Genomic DNA, 24,942 nt, shown 5'->3' with positions numbered 1-24,942 from the left:
GGCAGTCAATCCATGCCAGCCTACAGCTCCCTGGAAGTGCCAGACTTGCTGCCAGCCCAGCCCAAGAGCAGCTGTTTCCATTCATATTTCATGTGCATGGGAGAGCCCAATTTCATTTCTGCTGTGCTGCAGCCCTGCTAATTCCTTCTGTCCTCTCTCCCCCTTTCTCTCTCTCATCCTCATGGGTAAGTTCTTGTTGTTCTGCTGGACTGCACCCCTCTGTGGCCTGAGGCCAGGCCTTCATGTAGCCAGTGGAACTGAATTTTTCCACATCCCACAGTTAACCTAGCAGTAATTAGAGACTCTCAGTGTACTATTTGCTTATTATTTTCATGAATTTTGTGGTCTTTTTAATGTTTCTGAATTAATTTACGGGGTTCACCCACCTGAATTTGCCTCTCCCAGAGGCTCCATTCACTGTGGCCCACTGTGCCACACACAGAGCTCACATATTGAACCCAGGATCATACAGACCTCTAGCCTGAGTCTGTGCTCAGCAGGCCACACACTGCTGTCTGCTGCCACCTCCATGCTCCCAGACAAGCTACGTGTCACTAATATTAGTATTTTCTTGAAATATAAGAACTTGGATGCGGAGAAGTGGTGGATGTCCCACCCTTGGAAGTGTTCAAGGCCAGGTTGAACAGGGCTTGAAGCCATCTGGTCCAGAGGAAGGTGTCCCTTCCAGGCAGGCATGTGGAACAAGGTGGTCTTTAGGGTCCCTTCCAACCCAAAGCAGTCTGTGATTCTATGATTGGACCTTGGGAGATCACAGCTCTGCTGCTGTTTGAATTGTCACCAGCACATTCAGTCTATGCTATGCCTTCACATATTCCTTCTATAAAATGGGAATGCTGCTATCCTACAATTACATGTGCAGGAGATAAATTCCAATGCTTGCTGAGATGTGCTGTCAGGAAAGATGCTACAGGTTTTTACATTATTGGAAAAAGAACCTCTGGGAGCATTCAGAAAGAGGCACGGAACAAAATGCAGAAAAAAGAGCAAAAGGAGGAACCAAGTGGGAAAATGAACTCAATGTTTCAGCAGAAGATCCCAAGTTAGGCATCCTCACCTCATCACATGGGGCTATCCTGTGAATCATGTCCTTGAGATGGCCAATCATCCGCTCCTCCTGAAAGTCATACGGGAATGTCTCTGTCCACTCTGTCAGCAACTGCAAGATTTTGGGTCCAAATTTCCTGATTCGAGCCTGAAATGCAAACCATTGAATGATGGACAGGAACTGAAACATGTTTACTCATTACAGCCTCTCACTGTGTGTGTCACTGAATGTGGGGCCAGGTTTTCAAAGAAGGCATTTGTGTTGCACCTGTAAAACCTGCACACATGCATTCAGAGTGTGGTGCACAAATTGGCATGCAAAATGTACCAGAACTCAGGTGCATGCACAACTGCCTGTTTTACACGCAGATTTAAGTATTCTGCACATGCAATTGGCCTGTTTAAGGTTGGATGGACATTTTGTTGGTGCAACCTTGATACCTTTTTAAAAACATCTGGCCTTTTTGCTGAGTTGAACCATTTGTTCTTCCCTTTTGTACTTACAACCCTTCTATATTTTCATCTTTCTCTGAAAAACTGCATTGCATTTCTTGACCATCAAAGAGGTTTTTTTTGCTCCTTTTCTTTCTGGCAGTATGAAAAAACTGCTTAGTGACCAGTGGCAGATGCACAATGAAGAAAAAGATGAACAGAACAGCAGCACTTCTGTAACTTTACCTGGGCTGCTGGTAATGTTGCTCTCTTCCCACATGAGCTCAAGGTCATGATGGGACAAGGACACTCACACAGCATACAGCTGATGCCCAGTTCTGGTGGAGATTTATCTGAGGATTGGGATGGGGCAAGGAGGGAAATGCAGGGAATGGCACAACTGGTGCATCAGTGTAGTCTCAAAAGACAGCCAGTGTGGCTGCTCCCAAAGCTTTCATCCTCCATTATGTGAAAAGGAAATGGTGTTAAAAAACAAACTGCATTTTTATTTACAGAAAACACAGACTGAAACAAACAGCCTTCTTCTGCATCCCCACGTACTGCAGCTGAAGTGTACCCTGTAATCAGGAAAAATTATACTCTTAAGCTCCCTGGCTCTTTGTTTTTCAACCAAGGTGGTCAAAATGCATATTTCAGCTTTCCACCAACAACAGGTTTCAATGAACCACATCTCTAAAAATAACTGCTGTCAGCTAGCATTAAGCTCAGGCTCAAAGACCAGCAGGTGGCTGCTGAAGGGAAAGCTTTATTGGAAACTACAAAGGTCTGGGGAGACATTTGCTCCAGCTGTGTAAACTGCATTATGAATTGATGGAGAGGACTTTGTGCAAGTCAAAGGACATGGGATGGCAGCTTGCTTGTGTACAAAGTTTCAAAATCAGCCCCACTTTCAGGAGCACAAAATCAGCTGTGTCCCACCAGCCCTATATTGCTACAACACCCAGATGAACTTCAGACAGATAAGTCTTCATAATAAGACATTGTTTTTAATTTCTTATAAGTTTAATGAGCAGCAAAATTTTGCAATGCTGACATTTAATCCTCCTAAACTTGTATCTGTCATAGAACTGGAGAACAGAACCTCACACCTTAGAAAACTTGTTTTTCATGGTTCACCCCATACAGATATTTCTATTGACTCTGACTGTATGGGTAACCCAAGTCTGGGATTGCTGAGCATTCTGGAGAATGGCTCTGCACAGTGAAGGCAGAGCTCCTGCTACAGCTGCCTATGCAAAAACAAGAACAGATGTTGGTGACTCAGTATTTGATGCCAAACTCACAGTTTCAAAGCTGGAAAGCCTGATCCTGAAAACCATTTCAGAATTTCTGGAAATTTCCAACAAATGCATGTTCTATCCCTCTCCACTGCTCTGAAGGTGCATCTCCTGCTCCAGACAACACACCAACCAAGTGTTCACCAATGCAGCAAGGAGAGCTTGGGCAGAACCCAGCACAGCATCCAGTGGGACCCAACACCTCTGCTCTGTCTGTGGCACTGCCAGAGGATCACATGTGTTCCCATACACTGTACCAGGCTGCACAGTCCCTGGGGCAAAGTGGGGACAGTGCTGAGGCAGGAACAGCTTGGATTTTCTCATTCTGTTCACCTGTGAGGGCCCCAGAGCTGCTCCTGCCCATTCCTGGTGCCCCACTGGTGCTCTGAGGGCACAGGGCAGGAGGGTGGTGGGCACCTGCCCCTGTTACATGGTGCTCAAAGTGACAGGGAAGGCCAAGGGGAAATATCACTGTACCAGGAGCAAGAAAGCAAAGGGGCAGGGACATTAAGTAAAAATGGGAGAGAGAGTGGTGTGTGGACATCTGCACTGGACAGTGTGTGAGGGTTACGTCCTACCTCCTTGCATCCTGCAGGCTTCCCCAGAGCCTTAAAGAAGTTAAGAAGGGAAGTCACCTGGGAAGACTGAGACAGGGGGAAAGGGAAAATTAGAAGAAGATTTGAAGTGACTACTGCCTGAAGCATTGCTCTCAGCCATGGATACCAGGATGCCTCAATGGCAGGATCTCAGTGCAAATCCTTTATGAGACAGATTCATTCAATCTGAAGAGAGGCAAGGGACACACAGCAGAGCCCCAGAATCCTCTCCCCACTGACAACACCTCACATTTCTCTGCTGTAAGCATAAACTAACCTTGTCCAGCACAGGGTCATCCAGGCGCTGCTGCTCGATGCACTTGTGACAAACCCGGGACAAAAGCTCATGGGGTTCAATGAAGAGTCTGGAACTCAGCAGGAATGTAAAGATGTAGGCTTTCTGCAGGAGAAAGACAAGTAAACCTAATGCAAGCAGCCACACAGTGGGTAATATTGACTGTAAAAGTCTGAACTTGACAGCTTTTTCATTTCTGCCTGGCAAGACCTTTATGAACTAAAAGACATAACAATTCCTGACCCTGGAACTGGTTACACTGGGCACAGGAGCAGCAGCATCTCCTTCCTCCACAGCATCCACTTCCAGCCCTTGGTTGCCTAAACTCTGGGCAAACATCCAGTGAAGAGAACAAACAGGAGCAAGCCCAGGCACAGGAGACAGCCCAGCCAGGATGCTGGAGACAGTACAGCTAAATGGGCAGGAATCTCTGTGTTGTACTGGGTTGGGAGCTGCAGGCACCCCCATGTCAGCCACATCTTGCTGACATTGCCCTGCAGATATCACGCAGCCTATTTTCAGCAATATTTCATTTATTCTATTAACTCCCCAAATTTCATTTCTATCAGCCAAGTCATATCATATGCAGTTCCACATCTGTGAAGCTGTGGGAAGCAGGTCTGCTGGACAAATCCTTGGATTATTCAAATTATTCCAGCAGTGAATTTAAAAGACATGCATGAAGTCTCAGTTGTTGCATCCTGACCCCTCCTTGCATCCTTGCACCTGAATTATCTCTTTTCCCCCAGCCCCAGCCATGCTCCCAAGCAGCAGGTATAATATTACATATCATGCATTGCCTAATGAAAATCTCACAGCCTGATCTGCCCATTACCGATTTTTATTGCCTTTCTGTTCCTTTTTTTTTTTTTTAATTGAGATGCTTCTTTATTACTTATTTTTAGCTGATCAGAAACTGAGCTCCGGGTAATTTAAAACACGCTGCCTGCTCTGCATTGATAACTTTCCCAGTCTCCTCAAGTACCCAGAAGTCAGTGTTCCTCTGTGCTTTGAAATACAAGCCATGGAGATATATTAGCACTTAAAAGTCTTCCAGTCAAATTCTGTCTGAATTCCACTGAGGATATCTGAATTCCACTGAAAATCCAGTGAAGTCAATAGCTTGCAGGACCATAAACCTGCTTCCAGTTTAGATCCTCACACTCTTGGTGAGAAAACACTTAATTTCCACTGATGGAGCAACGATTAGGATCTGGATTATGCTGTCCAGTGACTGCAAAGCTGTGAATATAATACAGATAAATTACAAACCCACCAGAAGAAGCATCTCTGTCATCACCATGGGAATGCTCTGTACATACAGGCAAACCTGGTGACTTCAGCAGCCACTGAAACTCAGCTAATTTAATGCCAGTTCAGACTTGGGAGCTTTTTGCTTCAGTTTTCCTCTAAACCTCTCTGGGAAGCGCTGCTATTTTTGAAAAGCTCCAACTGCTACATCACTAATTCATCACCACGACAGCTCCCCCCAACCCTGTTCTCTTATTTAAAGGCAGTATCATCTCTGGGATCTGCTTCTTCATGGGAACAATTACAGAGCAGTGAAACAGCATTTAAAGCAATGCATCAATTTACCAAGCTTTAATTGTATGCAGCTTTTAAATGAGCCTTCTTAATTCAAAATTTAACACATTTGCACTTTTGCATAATGTGCTGCCCCAATTCATCAAAATTAAACCATTTATTTTACTGTGAATTGCTTACTTCAGGGTAGTAATCAGTGGTAGGTATCAGATGCTGGATTAGAGCATCCAGAGATGCTGAGGTAAGGTTTCCATCCTGGAAGATCAGTCCTCCTTGTTCACCTTCTTTTGAAGTATGTAGATGAGGGCTGAAGCCACATGGGGTAAACATACTGGTAGAACTCAGTGTTTGGGGCATGCCTTCCTGCAAGAGAGACAGGGACAAAATCCATCAGATCCACAGCTACATTTGTCTTCTGGCTAATTTGAACAGCACAGCCACTAATGAGATCTCCCTGTGCACAAAATTGACACGATCCCTTCTTGATAACCTCCGCGTCTCTCTCATTGCTGGCACTGGCAGATGCATGGGCAGAACACAGAAAATGGAACATTGTGATTTATGCTTTCGGGCCAGAAAGTGATGGCAGCTACTTTGGGCTCTTCCCCAGCCAAGAGTGGCTGTGATGATTCCCTCTTCACTGATATCTCTGGGCAGGCCCACACAGGAGAGGGGAGATACTTGGGACAGACCTCAGCAGTTCCTGAACAGGATGAAGCAGTTTGTTTGAACCTCTGCCCCCCTGAGAACGAGGCAGGGAGAATTTAGGGTGTGAGGGAGAGAAAAGGGGTGCCACACAGAGCTTGCTTGGGATTGGAGCCCTGTGGCTGCCATGGGACAGCAGAGGTGTCACAGTGAGCGAGGAGACGGGAGCAGGAGTCAGCTGGGGGAGGATGGAACAGGGAAGGGAGTTGGAGGAAACAGAGAATGTGGGAGCTGATGAGGAGATTAAATAGCAAGGGAAAGAGAAATGAGGAAGAGTGAGAAGGCAGACACCTGAGCTATATTTGGAGCCCAAAGTTAGTCAGTCCTAGATCTATACTTAGGTACTAAATAAATGTTTCAAAGAAGTCCTGAGCACTCATCGCTTTCACTGGAGCTGCTCGGTCCTCAGCACTTCTGAAAAGGAGGCCAGGCAGACTCTGAGCACACAGCCCACATTCAAATCCCTATATTTCAGTTATCTGGGTTTTTCAGGTTGCATTCTAGGTTTCATCTTGATTTTGTGGTTTACAATCAGCTTTGAATGTTCCTCTTGTTGAGCAAAGTTGTTTTGTTTTTGAATTGCTGCAGAGGGATGAGAGATTTTGCCCTGAGAGCTTTAAAGCATCCCCAGCTGCCTCTGAAATCCCTCCTGGAAGCTGCTCCTCTCTCAGCAAGAGGCAGCATTATAGAACATGGATGGGAAAAGAACAGTGTGTGCTCCCTTCCAGGTCTGCAAATGCATCACCCAGAGCAAGGGACCCCTCTGTGACATGACTATTTGTTTTCATGTTTGATTTTACCTCCTAAAAGGGAGGATAGGAAAGAGATAAGAGAGGAGCACCAGAGCCAAGCAAGATCTGAGCCCTGCTGAGCCAGCAGAGATCTCCCATGGCAGAAGGGCCAGGTGACAGCACTGCCAGGGCTCAGCACACACAGCCAGCACACTCACCTTGGGCTTTAACACATTCCTCTGCCCTTTTCTGTATTCTGCTCCCTCTGCTTTTCTGCCTCTTTACTATCCCATACTATTTTTCAAAAGCTGACCCATGGATTTGGTTTAGAATTTGGAGTTTGCCTTTCTCCCCCGTGGATATAAGCAGCTGTGCTGTGACCCAGGCAGGCAGCTCAGCCTCAGCTCCAGGTACAGCTTGGTGAGGTCTCTCCTGCAAAAACCCTTCCCTGCCTGGCACAGCCCATCTGCTCCCCCTGCTCAGGGCCACCAAGGAGCAGGGAATCATTGCTGTGAGCCTGGGAGAGGCTGGGAGCCGAGTCCCAGCTCCGTGGGAGATCAGGCTCTACAAGCAGAACTTGGGTGACTTCATCCTTCAAAGGGGGGAGCGTCCCCTGGAGCCAGCAGCTCCATCCCTTATCTCCTCCTGGGAGCCTCGCACAGGCTGCCTCTGGGATTTGCAACCAACAAAAAGGAACCAAAATGTCAAACCTGACCAATTCCTGCCCTGACTGGAAAATAAACTAGATGCTGGATTTTAGTTTAAGGACCAGAACATGTAAATGCCATCCCAGGCAGGATGGAAGTTGAAGCATCCAGTTCTAATGAATGTGCAGATGTGCCTGTTAATGAAGCTGTGAGAGCAAGTAACTGCTGCTTTTTGTGGCTCAGACTCTGTGCCGTAAATGGGAAGGACTGCCAAATCCCATTTGTTACTTCTAACACTCTCTGTGTTATGGCTTGTTTCTATGGCAATAATCCCAAGAAGGATTTCATGTCCACATAGATCAAGAAATAAATCTCATGGACATACAGCTGTCTAGATGAGGAAAAGAAAAAGTTAGAACAGCTGTGAACTTACAGGACACATCCTAGCTGCAGCATAAAACAGAACTCACAACTAATGATTTATTCAGTGCAATCTCTCACTGTCAATGCCATTTTTATTATCAGATAGAAACCATCTAAACAGGATATTGCCTGAACTTCTGCATATTATTAAATGAGAAATCTTGCTGAAATACATGGTAATGCTTTTTAAGTAAAAGTACATTTTTAAAAAGGAAATAAAACAGCTGTACAACTGTCACTGAGACATCTGTCTTGGGTATTGTCAAGAAATTAAATTTGACTTATTTATTATGAAGTTCCTGAGTAACCTCAAGTTTTCAGGCAAGGCCTGTGTCATACCTGAGCTGGTGCATGATTGCCACCAAAGAAAACTTGAAGGTTTTAACAGATGCCTTTTGCTCCCTTTTATGTTACATTCACAGCAGGATGAGGCCAGCTGTACAAAGGATAAAAGCCTCTTGCACCACTAAGCTCAAAAATAACCAACATTAGCATTTGGTAGACATGAATTCAGGACAGGGACTTTACTGCCTAATTCCTTTTTCTGTTCATACATTTCCAGAGTTCTCTTTTCAAGAGTGCTAAATAGAAACAAGATCTTTCTTTGAAAGAGCCCAAATACACAGACAAGGCTCTGCTGTCAGTCACTCACAGAACACAGAAACAAGGGAAGCACTGGGAGGAAAACAAACAAGCAAACAACCAAGGATATTTGTCTCATTGAGCTCTTTGGATGATGGAAAAGGCAGCACAGGCAGAGGCAGCCCCTGCCCTGAATGGCAGGGACAGGGTGAGAGGCAGCACTGCCAGGCTGCAGCAGAGAAATTCCAGCTGAAGAGAAAAAGAAAATCACCCCCTGAGCACTGTGGAAGAGGGGCCTGGAAAGGATGTTCAATTTCCACCCTGGGAGGTCTTCAAAACCCAACTAGACAAGACTCTGAGCAAAATTCAAGCCCTGCTTCAAGTGGGAGCTTGGACTGATGAGTGCAAGAGGTTGACATTTCCATTCAAGTATTGCCCCATTTCTGAGATTTTTAATATAAACCCTGGCAAAATTGAGTCCAGAATATTAGATATTTGTAAAGAAGTCTAACTTGGCTAAAAAAAGGTTTTTCTGCTTTTCCTAGAAACAACAGCTCAAATGTGGTAAAAATGACTCAAAACCTCACTTGAAAACCTCTCCGACTTAACCTGAAGTCAATGAGATTTAAGCATGTGATTCAGCAGGTGCTTCCATGAACTTTCATCCAATTCAACACACAATGTTTTGCTGTTCCTCTCATTTCAGAAGCAAATCTGATGCCAATTTCAGTTGATAAATGGTGCTCTGGAGGAAGTGAGATGGTGAGATGTTAGTGAAGGGCAAACTTCCACCCCCAACACGCAAAATGACTGATGATACATGTGGCTGCACACACACAGCATTTAAACTACCTCTGTGCTCTGAAGGGCTGGCACCAGGAGATAGGAAAGTGTTTCTGCACTGGCTAACAAAGCAAAAAGAAAACCCAGGGGCAGACTGTTTCTGGGACTGTCTCTGTTACACAGAACCTCCCATGTGGAGGAAGGCAGGGCATGGGCCTCCTTCCTTGCCTACAGGAAAACAAGGTGATAAATTGGAAGCAAAGGCAGACTGGACTCAGCACTACCTGGAAAAGGAACACCAAATGCTGCTGGGCTGGGCTGGCAACATTTTGTGTTAATTTTACCAAAATGTTATATCCACCACCAGTGGCCATAGCAATCACATCACCATTTTAAAAATAATGGCAACATTCACCTTTTTATCTTCCTCCACCAGACAGCACCACCCAGTATTTCAACACAGCGATAGAAAAAGACACCTCACTAGAAATGATGCTGCTTACCCAAAATATTTCAGGACTTGATTCACTGAGCTAAAGCATGGAACCAAAGGATCACCAGTGCTTGGGACAAAAATTACCCACAAATTCTGCACCTATCTACATCTCCAAGTGCCTTGAAATCTGTGGAAAACCTGATGGAAACTGTGGAGAAGTGCCCAGACCTGGAAGACTGAGGAGCTCAAAGAAGTGTCCTAAGCATGCACTGATGTGCAGCAGGAGAGGTCCAAGGTGCCAGAGGATGGCTGCAGGCTGCAGCTCTGCCTCCCTGGGCCAGGCAGGTGACCTGCAGCACAGCCACGAGGGTAAATACCCCCCAGCATCCCCCAGCTCCACCCCTGGCTGACACAAGTGTCCCCATGGCAAGTGCAGCTAATGCTTACGTGGACACGAAATGTTCAGGAAACATTTAATGTGGTTTTCAGCGCCTTTGATGTGATAAGTGTTTTATCCTTTATCAAAAACCTAATCGCACTGTTTACTTTTGATCTTCATTTCATCTCTGCCTTCCATCTGCTGTGCCTCTCTCAAGGGGAAACAAGAGTTGGTACCATGTGACGAAGGGAACGGGGCTGCCGACTTATCTTCCTTCCCACCCACTTAACTTCTGGATTAACCAAATCAATAAAAGCCTTCCCACTCCAGGGATGAAAGGCACAGGGTTCTGACAATCTCCCAGCAGAACTACAGGAGCTAGAGAGGGTGGTGAGGGGAGGTGTGGAGGCTCATCTGTGCCATGAGTGAGGCTCCAGTGTCACTCGAGCAAGTGTCACTCCAGTGTCACTCGAGCACGTCAGCATTCAGGGGGCAGGGGACACACCAAGGGTATGGGAGACCCAAGTGAAGCATTCATTTGGCAAGGCACAGACTTTAACAGACATACCTAATCCAGAGTGAGTTGGGAATCAAGATAGAAGACATATCCCATCCCATCTCAATCCTGCAGAAGTCTTTTCTGATCAAACAATCACCAAAACCATGACTAAAGGAAGATGGCAATAAAACATTTTGGAAAAACATCTTGATCAGTTTTGGTAACCAGGTCTGCCACCCAGCCATCACCATATGGGGAACAACCCTGTCCCCAGCCCCTGTCAGAACAGCACGAGACACACTGAGGTCTCATCAGCCTCAGTACCTGCCCACTGCTGTCACGCAAGCCCCAAACACCACTGAGCTCAGCAGAAACTGCAGTAGCAGATGCTCATTTTTCTTTACATTACTTTCAGTAATTTTCCAGCTATTCATCTTTGCTGACAAAAAAAAATAAATATGCGGGAGATAATCATAACAAGTTAAAATTCAGATTTTTCTCTGCTTCTTTTGTAGGGAGGGAAGCAGAGGAAGGAAGAGAAAAGAATGCTGGTGTTTCAGAATACAAAAGGAAAACCACTGCAAAGTAAATGCTTCCAGTTGCCAAGGCCATGGTTAGAAAGGTATTTCAGCAAGAGTACCTGGCACTAACAAACTCAATGTATTTGATGATGATGTAATTAGGAAAGTGGGAGCAGATGTAACTTTCTTATCACCTTTTCACCAGGCCCTAAAACATTCAATTTACAGCCCATGAAGTTGTGAGATTGCTGAAAACTCAACCTGTCAATCCCAGTACTGCTGGAAGTGGTTAAATGAGCAATATAATCTCTACATGAGTTAGAAACACAAAGGAAGCACAGGGAATAAGAACAGTGGGGGAAAACATTTAACTGCAATATTCTCCAATCTCAATAATGATGATTACATCTCAATGCAGGTTCCCTCCCCTTTCCTACCCACTCCTTGCTGCAGCTGAGGACTTCACTGAGATTCCCATGAATGAGGCTGCAAGAGCAGCAAGTGAATGCATGGCTTTGGATATCTAATCAGAATTAGATGACAACTTTGTTTCCTTTGATCCCACCTGGTTCTCACCTCTTACTCATCCACCCACACATATCACTTCCCTAAAGAGTTCACCCAGGGAAGCCTTCTCAGAGAGGAGGGGAAGGAAAACTCCTCACAAATCTAAAGCAGCTGTCACAGAGAGCAGCCTTGGGTAGAGGAAGGGGAGCTGAGCAGCAGAGAGGACAGGACAGGACAGGACAGCTCCATGATGTGTTGTGGTAAACAACACTCAGAGCAGGGGATGTGGGCCAGGAGCCTCAGGGGATGTGGAAAACTTTTCTTCTGCAAAATTGAACTCCACAGAAATTACTGGGCTCTCCAACTCCACAGATTTACTCCAGGCTAGAACAAGATCTTCTGTAATTCCCCAAGAAATGCACATAGGTGCACTCAAAGCTGCAGCAGAGCCAGTGTATGTCTGCCTGCTGAATTCAATCCGTCATGTCAGAAAAATGATCTTGTACTAGAGGTTCATGAGAAATATCTTGCAGTCAGAAAAACAACCATGCTAACCAATTACCTTGAAACCTGACGGACATGCCTCAGAAAGAGGCCCAATTTACAGGTAAGGAGGCATTAAATCAATTACCAGCACAGTGCAAGCAAGAACAAGGTCACCTTGCTGAAGGAATATTTCTGTTTGTGCTCATGTCAGAGTATTTTGCTCAATAGAGAAAAATGAAAACCTGATTATCATGAATTTGGTAGACTGGGCTGAAGTAGAATGTAAATCAGAAAAGGGAAGATTTATGGCCAATTAAATTGAACTCCAATCAAAATCCCATTCAGGCAACAGTTCCCCGGGGGCTTCAATTTGTTAGTGCCACATTTTTTTAATAACTTTCTTTTTCATGTAGCATCAGCAATAATAAAATCCCTTCAATAACAAGCAGAGCCATGAACACTTTATTTATCTTAAAATGTCATCATTGCCTGGAATCATAAGGCATTGAAAGGATGAGCTGTAATGGCCCAAGAACAACCCCCCACAGCACTGCAATGGGTGTAAAGCTATTTTGCTTAGTCTCAGAGCAATTTCTCTTTTCATTAATCTGTTCAAGTCTGAAGTATTTCTCCTGAGTAACAGGGAGCTGGTGCTGACCCTGCCAGGAGAGCAGCACAGCCTCTGATGCCTCAGACCCTTCCCAGTGCTGGGCGTGCACAGCAGACACAGCCCATGGCAAATCTGTGCCTCATCATTAGCAGATTTTTAGAGTTATTACAAGGAGAAGGCTATCAACATATTCCAGATGCCCTTGACAATATTCAAATACATGCCAAAGGCAGCAGTCTGGATTTCTCTCTTTAGGCTAGGAAATCTATTTTCTGCTCTCTCTCCCCTTACGCCTCCCCTTCCTCCAGAGTTCCTGGTATCTTGGTAAAGCCCTCAGACAATAAAAAACTATTCTGGTGCATAGAATTTTTTTAAAGTAAAAGTTATCCTTTCTTTATCAGCCCAGAAATTATCCATTATAATTCTCCTCCCTTTTTTAAGGTAAGAAAGAGGCTAAACAGAAGATAAATGGGAAAAGGAAAATGAGAGTGCTTAGGGTGGGAATGAATTACTGTACCTTTTGTTAAACACTAAATTGCAAACTTTCCCCAGAGTGGAGTCAGAGCTCAACCAGGCATGGACAGAGAGGGAAATCCCGGAACAAAACCACCCAGGCAGCATTCCCAGAAACCACTGACATCAACAGGAGCCTTTTGGCTCAGCTCAGCCACCACTGGGACTGCCTGGAAATCAGTCAATGCTTGGATCTTCTTCCTTCAGCAGTGGAAGTGGCGAGGAGAGGAAGTTATTTAAGGATAACTAACACTTGTCAGCTGCAGGGCTGTGTGGTTTTGTTGGGCAGCCTGGGCTGTGGCATCATCAAACTCACAGCTAAAATCAAGAGAGCCGCTGTGAAAATTGTATTTAAATCCAAATACCCAAGCATGACATCCTGACTGCTTTCAGACCTCAGCAGCCACCTCCTCCCAGGAGCAGCTTCTGCAGAATCTGAGGAATCAGAGAGGATGAAAAGCAGCATGGCAGAGTCTGGCCCTGCAACACCAACAGCTTTGCAGGAGCAAGGCTGCCTCTCCCCAGCTAAATGAATGCTGTCTCCAGCGCATGCTGTCAGAATTACAATGGAAAGCCCGTAAATAAAACAAAAATGCAGATCTCAGTCCTCCTCTCATGACATGTTGGTGAGAACAAGCCCTGACAGGAATAAAAATCCTCCCACACTAAGCAAAGCAATTCTGCTATTTATGCAGAAGGAAGAAGGAAAGCTGTATATCAAACAAATAATTACAAGAGCAGCTTTATCAGTCCCTGCTGATTACTCTCAGCTCGGTTTGATGATTCTGCCAGAGCTCTGCAGGTTGTTCAGAGGTGGATGTCACAACATTTTACTTGCAGTTGTTTCCTTTATTAGCACCTACTGCTACCTGTCTCAGTCAAAAATCTTGGCATACGTTTAGAAATTGATCTCCTGGAATCTGTCAGGGTGGTTTAAAAACCTAGAAATCATATTTTTATACATACACAGACATCCTCAGATAGACACCACGTGAATATGAATGCATAATGATGTGTTTTGGGTGTTACATACGTAAATGCAGTTATATAGAGACATTCATGAAAGTGCACCCCTCCTCCTCAATATGTAAATACAGAAATTCAAGTAACTTCCTTACCACTGCTCCAGTTTGAGTGGGACAACATTTCTGTGACCTACTTTCTTCCCCAAATTTGCTAAAATATTAAATGGAAGAGGGTCTCATTTTTATCTCAGAAAACATCAACACACTCTGAAGAGCAGCACAAGCTCTGACTGTCACCAATGTCAATTTATCACCACTGTTCATTACAGTGTGTTCAAGCAATGCTCAGTTACCAGATTAGGAGCAAAAATTTAAGTGACATTTGTGCCAATTACCCAGGTCTGGAGGCATCCCTGAGATTTATGTCCAGCTGCAAGGCATCCTTTGTGCGGAGCATCTCTGTGCCCCAGTGTGCAGTGCCTGGCTGAGAGAGGGGACAGACAACCAAGCTCCTGATTTATGGTGCTCACATCCCCGAGTCTCAGCTCACCTGCAGGAGCTGTGGGCAGGAAAACTGAGAGGTCAGGGCTGAGCCTGCCTGCCAGTGATGGATGCAGCCATGCAGGCTCCCTAGCAAAGCCCTGGGCAGAGAGGCACTGAACACTGAGACATTGAGGCAGGGAGGGTGGCAGAGCACAGGGGCTCCATCAGCACGGCCAGCTCAGACACAGACTCAGGTTATTCCATCCCAGCAGCCTCAGAGTGCTCCAGACCGATGATCAGGCTCTCATCCTCCACGGGTGACATATGGACACGTCTCCCTAAAAGAAATGAGCTCGTGAGCTTCTGGATTTCCCCTTCTGCAGCACCATCTGTGCCTCTCCCATCCCACACCCGCTGCTGCAGCCTGACCCGAGGCAGCCCAGGCAGCAGCACAGCATCCCTGGCTGCCCCAAATTCAAACACATCCACACTGGAATGTGCTCAAACCCATACGAGTTCAGCCTGCATTTGGGCAGGCAAGGAGTCTTCGGCTGACAGATTTTCTCTGGCTGCATTAAGTATTTGAAAAAGAAAAAAAAAAAAGAGAGAGAAGAGACTGCTGACATTTAGGATAACACTGCAAGTCTTTAGCTGGGAAATAAATCCCTCTGCTTCAGGAGGAGGAAATCTGAGCTGCAGCCCAAGCAGCAGCACAGGTGAGGGTGCTGCGCCCATGCTGGGGCTCCCAACAGCCCAGGGAAGCACCAAGCTGAGCCCTGAGCGCCCCTTCCCCAGGGGCCACGGGCAAGGGAGAGTCACTGCTGAGCTGACTAATTGCTCATTAGCCGAAATTAACTCTGCAAGACAATTCTGTGATCACTGCTAGAAGTCTGTCATTAGAAAGGACTGCAGACATCAGTTCTTAGCTTCCCATCAAAGCACCAGCAATGTGATGCCCTGGCTTTGGGATCAACAATCTGCTCTCAGAGAAACATGGGGATTGCCCGTGGTCCATCCAGCCCTCCCACCTGCCTCTCACACTGGCCACCACCACTGGGGGCATCTTAGACAGGCAGGAGCACTGCAAGGGCACAAAAAGAACATTTTACCCACTACAGCTGCCTCTTTCTGCTCCTGAGTTAGGACAGCACTTTGTACCCTGAAGCATGAGATTAATTATCCATCCAAAACCTGCTCTTGTTAGTGATCCTCAGTGCCCAAGCAGAAATTATAACTCTCAGGAACCAGCACCAGAACTCTCAGAGCTATGGCAGGGAGCTCAGTGAAATACACTCCTGTCAGAGGAGCTGATTCTAAATATTAGGAGATGAATTTTTTTTCTTGGCATCATTCCACTGATTTTTGTGCTATAAAACCCAGGGGTGAACATGGTCCAAGATATACACAAAACTAGCTAAATTCTGAAGTGCATTTGCTGACCTCATAACTCTTCAGCAGTTGAAATGTGGGCTGCAAAGCCAATTTCCATAAGGGACATGTCCAGTTAACAGTGGGAGACTGCGCTGACTCGAGCTGTGTGAGCACACTACTGAGATATTTCCCACATAATCTACATTCATTCCATGCTTTTTGGAAGTGCTCCTCAAAAGATGGTGTCAAGGGTGCAAATCCTGCAGATCAGAAAGATATGTGACCCATCAGAAGGCACAGAGCTTTAATTACTCATTATTTTGGTGCTCTGAGCAGCCCCAAACAACACACATGGGTTTTCTTGCCCCAGCCTCAAGACTGCAGGGCAGCAGCTTGCCTAAGGTTTAGGCAGCCCAGATGGGGACACAGACACCCCTCTGGATGCTTGGAAAAGGATATGCTGCACAGGAACAGTGAAAATCCCAATTTGTGTCTACAGATAGCACCCAACATACAAAAACTACATTCCTTCATTTTGCATCTTGTTTGAGCAACAGTGATGTTTTAATAGCAGCAACTCTCACTGTTATGAAATTGCACTATTTTAATAATATAACAAACTGGCTGATACAAGATTTGAATGCACACCAGAGTTGTTACCCTGTGGCTAAATGTCTCACCCTTACTTAATCTTCTCAGGCTCCAGACCTGCACAGACAGACACAGGACTTTAAATTCCACAGGGGAATTTCTGGTAAACTATGCATCTACAGATATGCAAACATGGAGTATTTGCAAAAGGAAGAGTCTAATGTCACCTGTAATCTCTCAAGCCTGTAGATTTATACCTGCAATTGAAGAAAACCCTTGACTTTCCACTCCGCATGGAAAATTGGATGAATCACAAGCTCAAATTAGGCTTGGCATCAGCTCATGGCTGGGGCCATATTCTTGCCATCTTAATTCTGTTCTGTGGCCTCAAAAAGCTCTTGAAATCAGTGTGAGTATTCCACGAGATTCTTCTGTTCATGTCCGTAAGGGGAGTCACCTTTGCTCCCCACATACAACTGAAGGCTCACATCAATATTTACAGCAACAAGGTTAGAGATCACATTTAAAAACCCAGTCTCTGGTATTTGCAAACTTTCTTAAAAGTGCTAATACCAAAAGCAGAAATGTGCAACTTGTCTTGAAATGTTTATTCAACTAAACAATTATTTCAATTCAAATCATTCTAAAGAAGCTGAGCCAGCATCCTGCTGCAAACAAAGAATATTTACAAGAATCCTGCTTTATGCTCAGTTTAAGGCAGTAACTAGAAAATATACACAGCCCTTTGTCAACAGGAATAACCCAAATAGGAATATGGGATAGCACAGAGTGGCCCCAAGGACTGTTTTAAGAACACTCAGAACTTAAATAATCATAGAGATTAGGGGGTCAAGCCAGCAGCATGTGCCAAAAACTGCATGGGGGAGTGCCAGTACAACAAATCCATGGACCCATCTTTGGGAACAGGAGTCAGGTGTACTCACACAAACATTTGCTGCTGCTGGAGTTTGCAGGAGGATGGACAAGCACAAGTGAAGATTTCATTGCTGAATGCTTTGCTAGGATGTCCCAGCTGCAGCTATGATGGACACAGGGTATGGGAACCTGATTAAAAACCAATGTGAACTCCATAAAGAGAAAACTGTGGAAGGGAGGAATGTTGTGAAGTGTGCAGTGTTGAGTGAAACGCGGGGGCTGAATGTTTGTAAATGACACTAATTAGACCAGAAAATGTAAGAATGGCAGAGCCTCACACCAACCTCCATTAAAGTTTCCTGCAGTACAGCTGAGGAGCTGAAACACCACATCCAAACAGCAAAGCCCCTGCTCCAGGCTTCACCACAACTCTGCATTTAGACAGAGTGATGGTTATTCTGTTCTTTGGGAGGGCACTTTCAGATCCAGTAAAATTTCAAATTTTCCAATTCCCATTTCAGCAGTCCCTGCTGTACTTTTAGATGGCACTGAAATTTCACAGACGGTACTTCCCTACTGAAAGAATCTATTTAGGAGGGAAGCAGGAAGGTAACCAGCTGGAAATCCATGATGGAGGAAAGACTACTTGTTACCTCCCCAAGGGAGACAGAGGAGAGTAAAAGTTAATGGAAGGATAATCAGGAACTCTTCAGGGATATCAGTTTATATGCCAGGAGCATATATAACTGAGACTTGTTTGCATATCAAGAAATTACAGGAGAAGGTGTGACAGCCAAATGCAGCTTATGAAAATATGGCTATCAGTAAAGCTGATAGCTGCCTCGCATGTGAAAACCCAATCCTAACACTCAGCCTGGCAAGGGAAGCTAAATAACATCAATACGTCTGCTCTGGGCAGCCGTGCAGGGAAATCGCTTCTTATGGCATTTACAGTGTTTTCAGAAGACGTGCCTGGGACTCAGAGGAACAGGCTGGTTGCTTGGGGATTTCAAGAATGCCAGCTTAAAATATCCACAAAATTGAAATACTCAAGCTTTAAAACAACATGGTAGAAGCGGGTGCCTTTTAATAGTCAGTGGGAAAAAAAAAAAATCAACCCAGCAACTCAGAGATTGCTTGAAAACACCACACTGTGCTACATGAACAGGGCAAGACATACCTCAGTTTTTGACAGAGCTCTGCATATTTAAGTGTTTCAAAGAGTTTTAGCAGATTAAACTCCAGAGAAGCTGCAGTGTCCAAAAGCAGAAATGCATTGCTATTTATCTGCTCAGCAGCGCACACCTGCAGTCGCATCCCCTCACCTGGAGAGCTCCGTGTATCTCACTGGGGCCAAGAGTCCCCATCAGTCCTGGCATGGGAGGACTATTTCCCTTTGGGAAATAGAAGGAATTCAGGGAATTCTGGGAAACAGAAGTAATTCACTCACATCTGAATTCCCTCCATACTGTTACAAGCATTTTTTCCAAGAACTATCTCTTAAAGAGAAGTGTCTGTGAAGATCCTCCCTTCACACCAATGCTCCCATTCACTTCCATCCCACGCATTTAATAAAGCTCCCAGCTGGTCCCTGCAAATGTCACTGCACTCTGGCCAGATCTGTGCCCTGACCTTCCTGCCAAGTCCAGCACAAAGCTCTCCTTCCTTCCCTCCCTGCTCCAGGCTGGTTGGCAGCGCTGCTACAGCCTATTAAACACTGTGAAAAGGAAGGACCACGAAAAGCCTTTCATTGGCATAAGTGATCAAATGCAGGATATTATTATTAGAATCTGTTTTGTCAAAAAGGAGGATATTGGCCAAGATTATCTCAGTCCATTTTGTGATCATTTCAGTGAAATCTTTCCCACTGGCCAAATCCGGAAATGTGTGGGAAATTAAGCGATTTAGCCTATTATCCATCTTTTACCACACTAATGACCAACATTCTTCTTGACTGTCCAGGGCATTTTTTAGTGTGTGCCTGCCATTCATAAATACATAATTGCTTTCTTGTTTAAAATCTGTTTTAACATGTCGAGCAGCTACATGGCTACCACAATTACCTGGGGCAAAAAAAAATCCATCTCACGTATGGTACAATCCACCACCATTTTTCAGGGCTGTAGTCCATTTTGCCAGCTGAGTGACTTCTCTGTGAGAACTCAGTTTCAAAATCCCCAAATCCTCCTCTTTTAAAGCTTTTCATGTTACACCAGCTCTTCATTCCGCTGCACTGCCACACCACACACCATGAGAAGCCAGAGTCAAGAGGTTATTGTGGAGCTCAGTCCATCATTATTCAACACTCATTTCTACAAAAACCTCCAGGAGCTTCCAAGTTCCAAGCGACCTTTCCACAAAGAAAGAGTTTGGTCCAGCACCATGTCTCCATCCTCTGTAGAATCCTCGTATTTTTTTCCTTCTCTCTCACATCTCCAAATCTTTGATAATTTTCACCTTCTCTAGGCAGTTCAATGACACTTTTGATTTGCAAGTGAGTTCAGGCACGCGTCTTACCGGATGAGTAGTTTCACTACCTGCATTTCAGTATCACATCAGTACTGGCCTTCTTCCAACCAGGAGACCCAGAAGAACCCTGAAGAGGTCTTTGTATTCAGACCAAGCCTTCTGCTGAGCTGCAGGCACCATCTGTAAAGTGCAAATGACATCACGGCGTGGCCGGCATGTTCTTCCGACAGTAAATTTGTTTGGCACACCAAATCAAAACCGAGCTTTTTCAAATTGTCAGCATCTTGAGCTCAGTCTAGCAGCTAAACACAAGGTTGTGTTCCTTCTACTCCACCGCGTCTCACACTTCAGCAACAATGCAATCTCAGCAATCAAACCTGAGCTGGCACTTTTTGTGATGACTCACAGAGGTGATGAAAATAAGATTGCTCTCCCAGACTTGGGCTGGCTCAAAGTGGCACCAAACCTATCACAGAGGTGTCTCTTAATTCCCCACCCTTTGTTCAAAGAATTAAACACTCACACAGAGAAGAGACAGATGCAGCAATGAAATGGCCATTTCACCCTCATTTGTCACCAGTCTGACTCTTAACTAATGGGGCTTAATGTAGTTGTACATTATGGTTTCGGATGGGTGTCTTTACTCACACTGAGTTATGCACTTCAGGAGGAGCAGCAGCAAAACCACACGCTCACCAAGCAAAGCACTGAGAAATAAGGCTGGAGTGAGACTCTGTAAGTTAAAGTGACATTTAGTGGCATAACAGCCACATAACCTCCAGATGGAGGCTCTTAACCCACAGCAGACTTATTTCTAAAGCTGCGTTTGTCACAGGTGACATGCAGCTACACGCTCCCCAGACACAGTGACACACAATAGAGAAACCTTCATCCTCTCTGAAGGCAGAAATGTTTGTCCTTGTCACCCAGTGAAAGATGGCAACTCCAGCCTGGTGTGTGCTGCAATCACATCAGCACAGGGAACCTGGCAGGAGGAAAATTAAAGCAGCCAAGAGGCAGTGCCTACCTTTTGAATCAATTTATCTCAGGGCACGCCTGCAGCCCTCCTCTGTGAGACACCACTGCTGGGCACTGGCAGCATCACTGAAATAGTCAACAAATATCGACCTCTGAAACACCAGCCAGGCTGTTCTGCAGGAACCCTGCATGTGACTCAGCGTGGGAATACATCTTCAAAAGCAAGAGTTTCAGGCACCATTCTCTTAGAAAAAACCAAAACAAAAACCCAGCTCCCAAACAAACAGTTCATTTCAAACCACTCTTCCTCCTTCTTTTCATTTTTAATTGTACCAGGAATGAGCTTTTCTGGAGCACTATTTTAAAAGTCTTGGAAAAGTTCTGCCAAGTCCTAGAAAAACACAATGTAATTTTAAAATTACAGTCTGACAAACTGCTGCTTTGAGAGAACAACCATCTTCTAAATGACTGAGCAGGGGGCCTCAATCTTTGCTTTACACAGGCCAGAGAAGGGACTGCTGGAGCATGCAGTGGTCACTGCTCCACTCCATGCAGGCCACAGACTTCAACAGTATCTGAACATCACCACACTGGCAATGAAAATCTCAAGGAATTGCTCTGCACCACCTTTGCTTGGCCTGAATTTGGTCACTGTCTTGAAAACATCAGGATGGTACCACAGCATGTCTGTATCTTGTTACAATGTCAGATTGATACCACACAGCTCCATCAAATAATTACTAAATCCATTTCTGTTATTTCAGCCTGAGCTGGACTGTGCACTAGAGAATACTACACAGAGACAGGGCACACTGGGTGCAGCAATGATCACCTGAATGAGCTCATGGTCCACACAACAACCTGGATTGAAGCTGGAGGTGGGACACCAAAACCAGTGACAGATGATCTCTGCCTCTTACCACAGATGGGAAAGTAATTTATTTTCATTTCTACAAATCCTCTGCAGCTTTCAGACCTGTCAGTAATAAAGCACTTTGCAGCTGGAGCAAAGTGGTCCAGGATAAGCCTGTAACATAACTCATCCTAATAAACTGCAGTGATGGGCAATGGCACCTTTGCTTGCTAGCCCTGCTTTGGAATCCCACTCAGCAGGGGCCACATCAGGCAGGGAGGATGTGGGGAGCTGTCATAGGGCAGAGGACACCCAGTGCCACCAACCCCTTCCCTGCACAGCCACACTGCAGGTGCCACAAAGATGTCCCACACAGGACAGGGTGACAAAGAGCAGAAGCTGCTGGGTGAATCCCAGACCCAAACTGCAGAACATGATGCTATCTGCAAAGAACTGTGATTTGGACAAAGTTCCAGCCACAATTCTGTCTTTTATCCCCAACACAATTCTGTCTTTTATCCCCAAATGAGCCCATGCCCTGCAGTCATCCACCCTGGGTCCAAGCAGAGTGACAGTGTGTGACATGTGGGACATGTGGGACATGCAGCCCCACTGCTGACAGCCTTGCTGGCAGGAGATTAAGAAGAGCTTTGTGTTGCTGGACATGAACCCACGTCCTTCAGCTGACCCAGAGGCCATCAGACTTTGAACCTGAGTATCACCATGTCCCTATGGCCAAGGCCAGCACAGAGCCACCACCAGCAGCACCTGCACCATCTGCACCTCCAAGGAAGCTGCAGGACAGGGTCAAAGCAAAGGAAAATCCACTCGTCTGGTGAACATTTGATTGTGGCACAAGACAATTTATCCAGGGCGGAATTCACCCCTGAATTTGCCCCATGGGGGAAGGGCAAATTCACTTTTAAGCTTTAAAAATGGACTTCAAAAAAATTCCAGCAGCTGGACACACCACATCCCACAGCAGGAGTGGGTCCCTGTCTTCCAGCTTTAGTGATCTACAGAGCTCTGCTTGCTGCTGGCTGTAACCTAGGGTATTAACAGTACAAGATTTATGTCTAAAGCATATTAGTAACACTTTTAAATGGTGAAGGAGGCATTTTAGCAAACACTAAATTCTGCAGAAGCTCTGTTTGGCAGAGTTATCGATAATCCTATTAATGACAAGGTGCAATTTACAGCAAACTGGCAGTGGAAAGGAGATACAGGACTTATGTGAAACAAAAAGATAATGCAATATTATTCCATTGACTGTGCTTTCTCTTAATTGCCTTGTTATGTATGCTCAGGGCTCACAATCTATCACGGATGAAGTTGTTTGTTCATAAAGCAGCACACAAGAGGTTTTTAATCCAAGATCCCTCTAGCTGCATTTCAGGATTCATTTCAAAGTTGTCTTTAATTTTTCTATTTTGTGTAGGTTTATCCTAATATTAGCAAGCACTCCTCTGAAAAGAAATTGCTGCGCTCAGTTGTGCTGCTTGTCCTGGATTATTTGACTGCTTACTAAGGCTTTACTCAGTGAGACTGCACAAAGAGACAACTTGCAAAGCAGACTGCAGGGCTCAAGTCACTCATCCCAGGTTTGCAGAAGGGCTGCTGGCCCTCAGGACTGAATCCAACTCATTTGTGCATTTGCACAGACCTTTTGCACAATTATGAAACAACTCTATCAAACCGAATGCATAATTCTAATGTAACAAGCAAACTTAAACTCTAAGAACATCTCTCTCCTATTAACACATTAAAAAATACATTGGAAATTTTAAAGGTTGCAGAGAGATGCATTTGAAGCTTTAAAATTGCTTAAATTATTTGTTTTCTTTTCAACATTATCTCATCTTCAGGTGTCTGTGTGGGAGGGCAGACAGATGGTTACTCAGCTGAGGAACTTGAGGCTGCTCTGCCTTTGTACAATGGCAACAACCATCAGTCTGGAAGGAAGATGGGCTTCAGCTCGGGCCAAAGTCCAAATTCAGGAGAAGAGACTGTGGAAACATCCTTTATGGGAACTGCTCAGATTCAGCTTTTGTGTGGTTTTGCTTCAGCTTCAATTCCCAAGACTCACACAGATGGATTTGGTCATTACACCATGAACAGCTAAAAAACCCAAGGTGCACATTTTTATACCATATATAGTGGTAAGAATGTCAGCTATGCCGGGAATGAAGATGATGAATGAATTTACTTTATTTCTAGTTTTAATTATTGGGTAAATTCCATTTAGCACCTAGAATGTGAATGTGTTTTATTACAATAATTTGCTTCCGGCATGAAGCCAAGGCAGAGCTTCCAAGCAAGGGGGAGGGGGCATTAAACTGTGTTGAAAGCACTTGACATTTCTCCATTTCATTTCCTAGGTGCCACATCATAAATAAGCTCAATAAACTGTTACTTACAGCCCTGGCCAATCTGAAATCCTACCTGATAGATTTATTTCAAGTATACCCTGTCCTCCAAAGCTGCTGGGAAACAACAACTTGACACTGCCAAACTGTTGTTTCTAGATCTGACATTGTCTGGACATCAGCAAAGCCACTTCCAGTGCTTGTTTGCAGAGATGCTGAAAGTCACTGGAAGCTGATGGCTGCCTGCATTCACTGCTGAAGACACAACAGGTAAGCCAGGTGACATTCAGCTGTCCTACATCACAGGCACTGCCCAGAAATGGAGACCACAAAAATGAAGAAATAGATTTGGGGTTTTTTTTCAATTTGTATTCCACAATTTGGGAGAACTAGAAAACTATCTCTTGCTTAGGATTAACAACATTGGCCAATCTTTAGCTCTAGTTCTACTCACAGTGCAACCAAGTTGATTTGCACCAGAATAACTCGAGTTTCTCAGAACTTTCCCTTATAAAAACTATCAGCTGGCATTACCTGCCTCTGGCAAATGCAAAGCAAAAACCCCCAGGTGTTTTTCTAGGTATGTTCTTGTTAAATACACACATGGCTGGTGTCCTCCATGCAGATGATTGATGTGAAGAGGACTGGAACTGGACTTTCCAATTTGTGACAGCCTTACCTCAAAACAAGCTGCAAATGAGAGTGTCACAGTCACAGCATTAATTCAGGTACATGGTGAAATTAGTGAAACCAATCAGTCCTGGGTCTGACACAGGCAGTGCAACTGTTTGATACAGCTGCTGTAAGCTGGGAGCTCACACCACAAGGAACACCTGCAACCACACCTTTGGGCTTCTCAACTTGAGCTGTTTCAATTGAGCTGCTCTGGCTGAAATTTCAGCCTCAAGTCAAACCCTATCCTGTTCATCCCTTCACA

At 45.0% G+C, this 24,942-nt stretch overlaps 1 protein-coding gene across 2 annotated transcripts in view; it reads right to left on the bottom strand.

The window, feature by feature from the left end:
• Positions 1–24,942, bottom strand: part of RASGEF1C (RasGEF domain family member 1C) — a 65,460-nt gene that overhangs the window by 20,139 nt on the left and 20,379 nt on the right. For both annotated transcript variants that reach the window (XM_054287807.1, XM_054287808.1), the window contains 3 exons: positions 5,412–5,594; positions 3,669–3,791; positions 1,076–1,213 (listed from right to left, as the gene is read on the bottom strand). In XM_054287807.1, coding sequence (XP_054143782.1) covers positions 1,076–1,213; positions 3,669–3,791; positions 5,412–5,588 — 438 coding nt within the window. In that variant the 5' untranslated portion in view covers positions 5,589–5,594. The remainder of the gene's footprint in view (positions 1–1,075; positions 1,214–3,668; positions 3,792–5,411; positions 5,595–24,942) is intronic.

This window comes from Melozone crissalis, unplaced genomic scaffold, assembly GCF_028551555.1.
Source record: "Melozone crissalis strain CALT ecotype California unplaced genomic scaffold, PUWL_Pcris_2 ptg000061l_1, whole genome shotgun sequence".
In the NCBI taxonomy this organism is placed as follows: Eukaryota; Metazoa; Chordata; class Aves; order Passeriformes; family Passerellidae; genus Melozone; species Melozone crissalis.
This window is presented reverse-complemented; position numbering and strand designations above follow the sequence as displayed.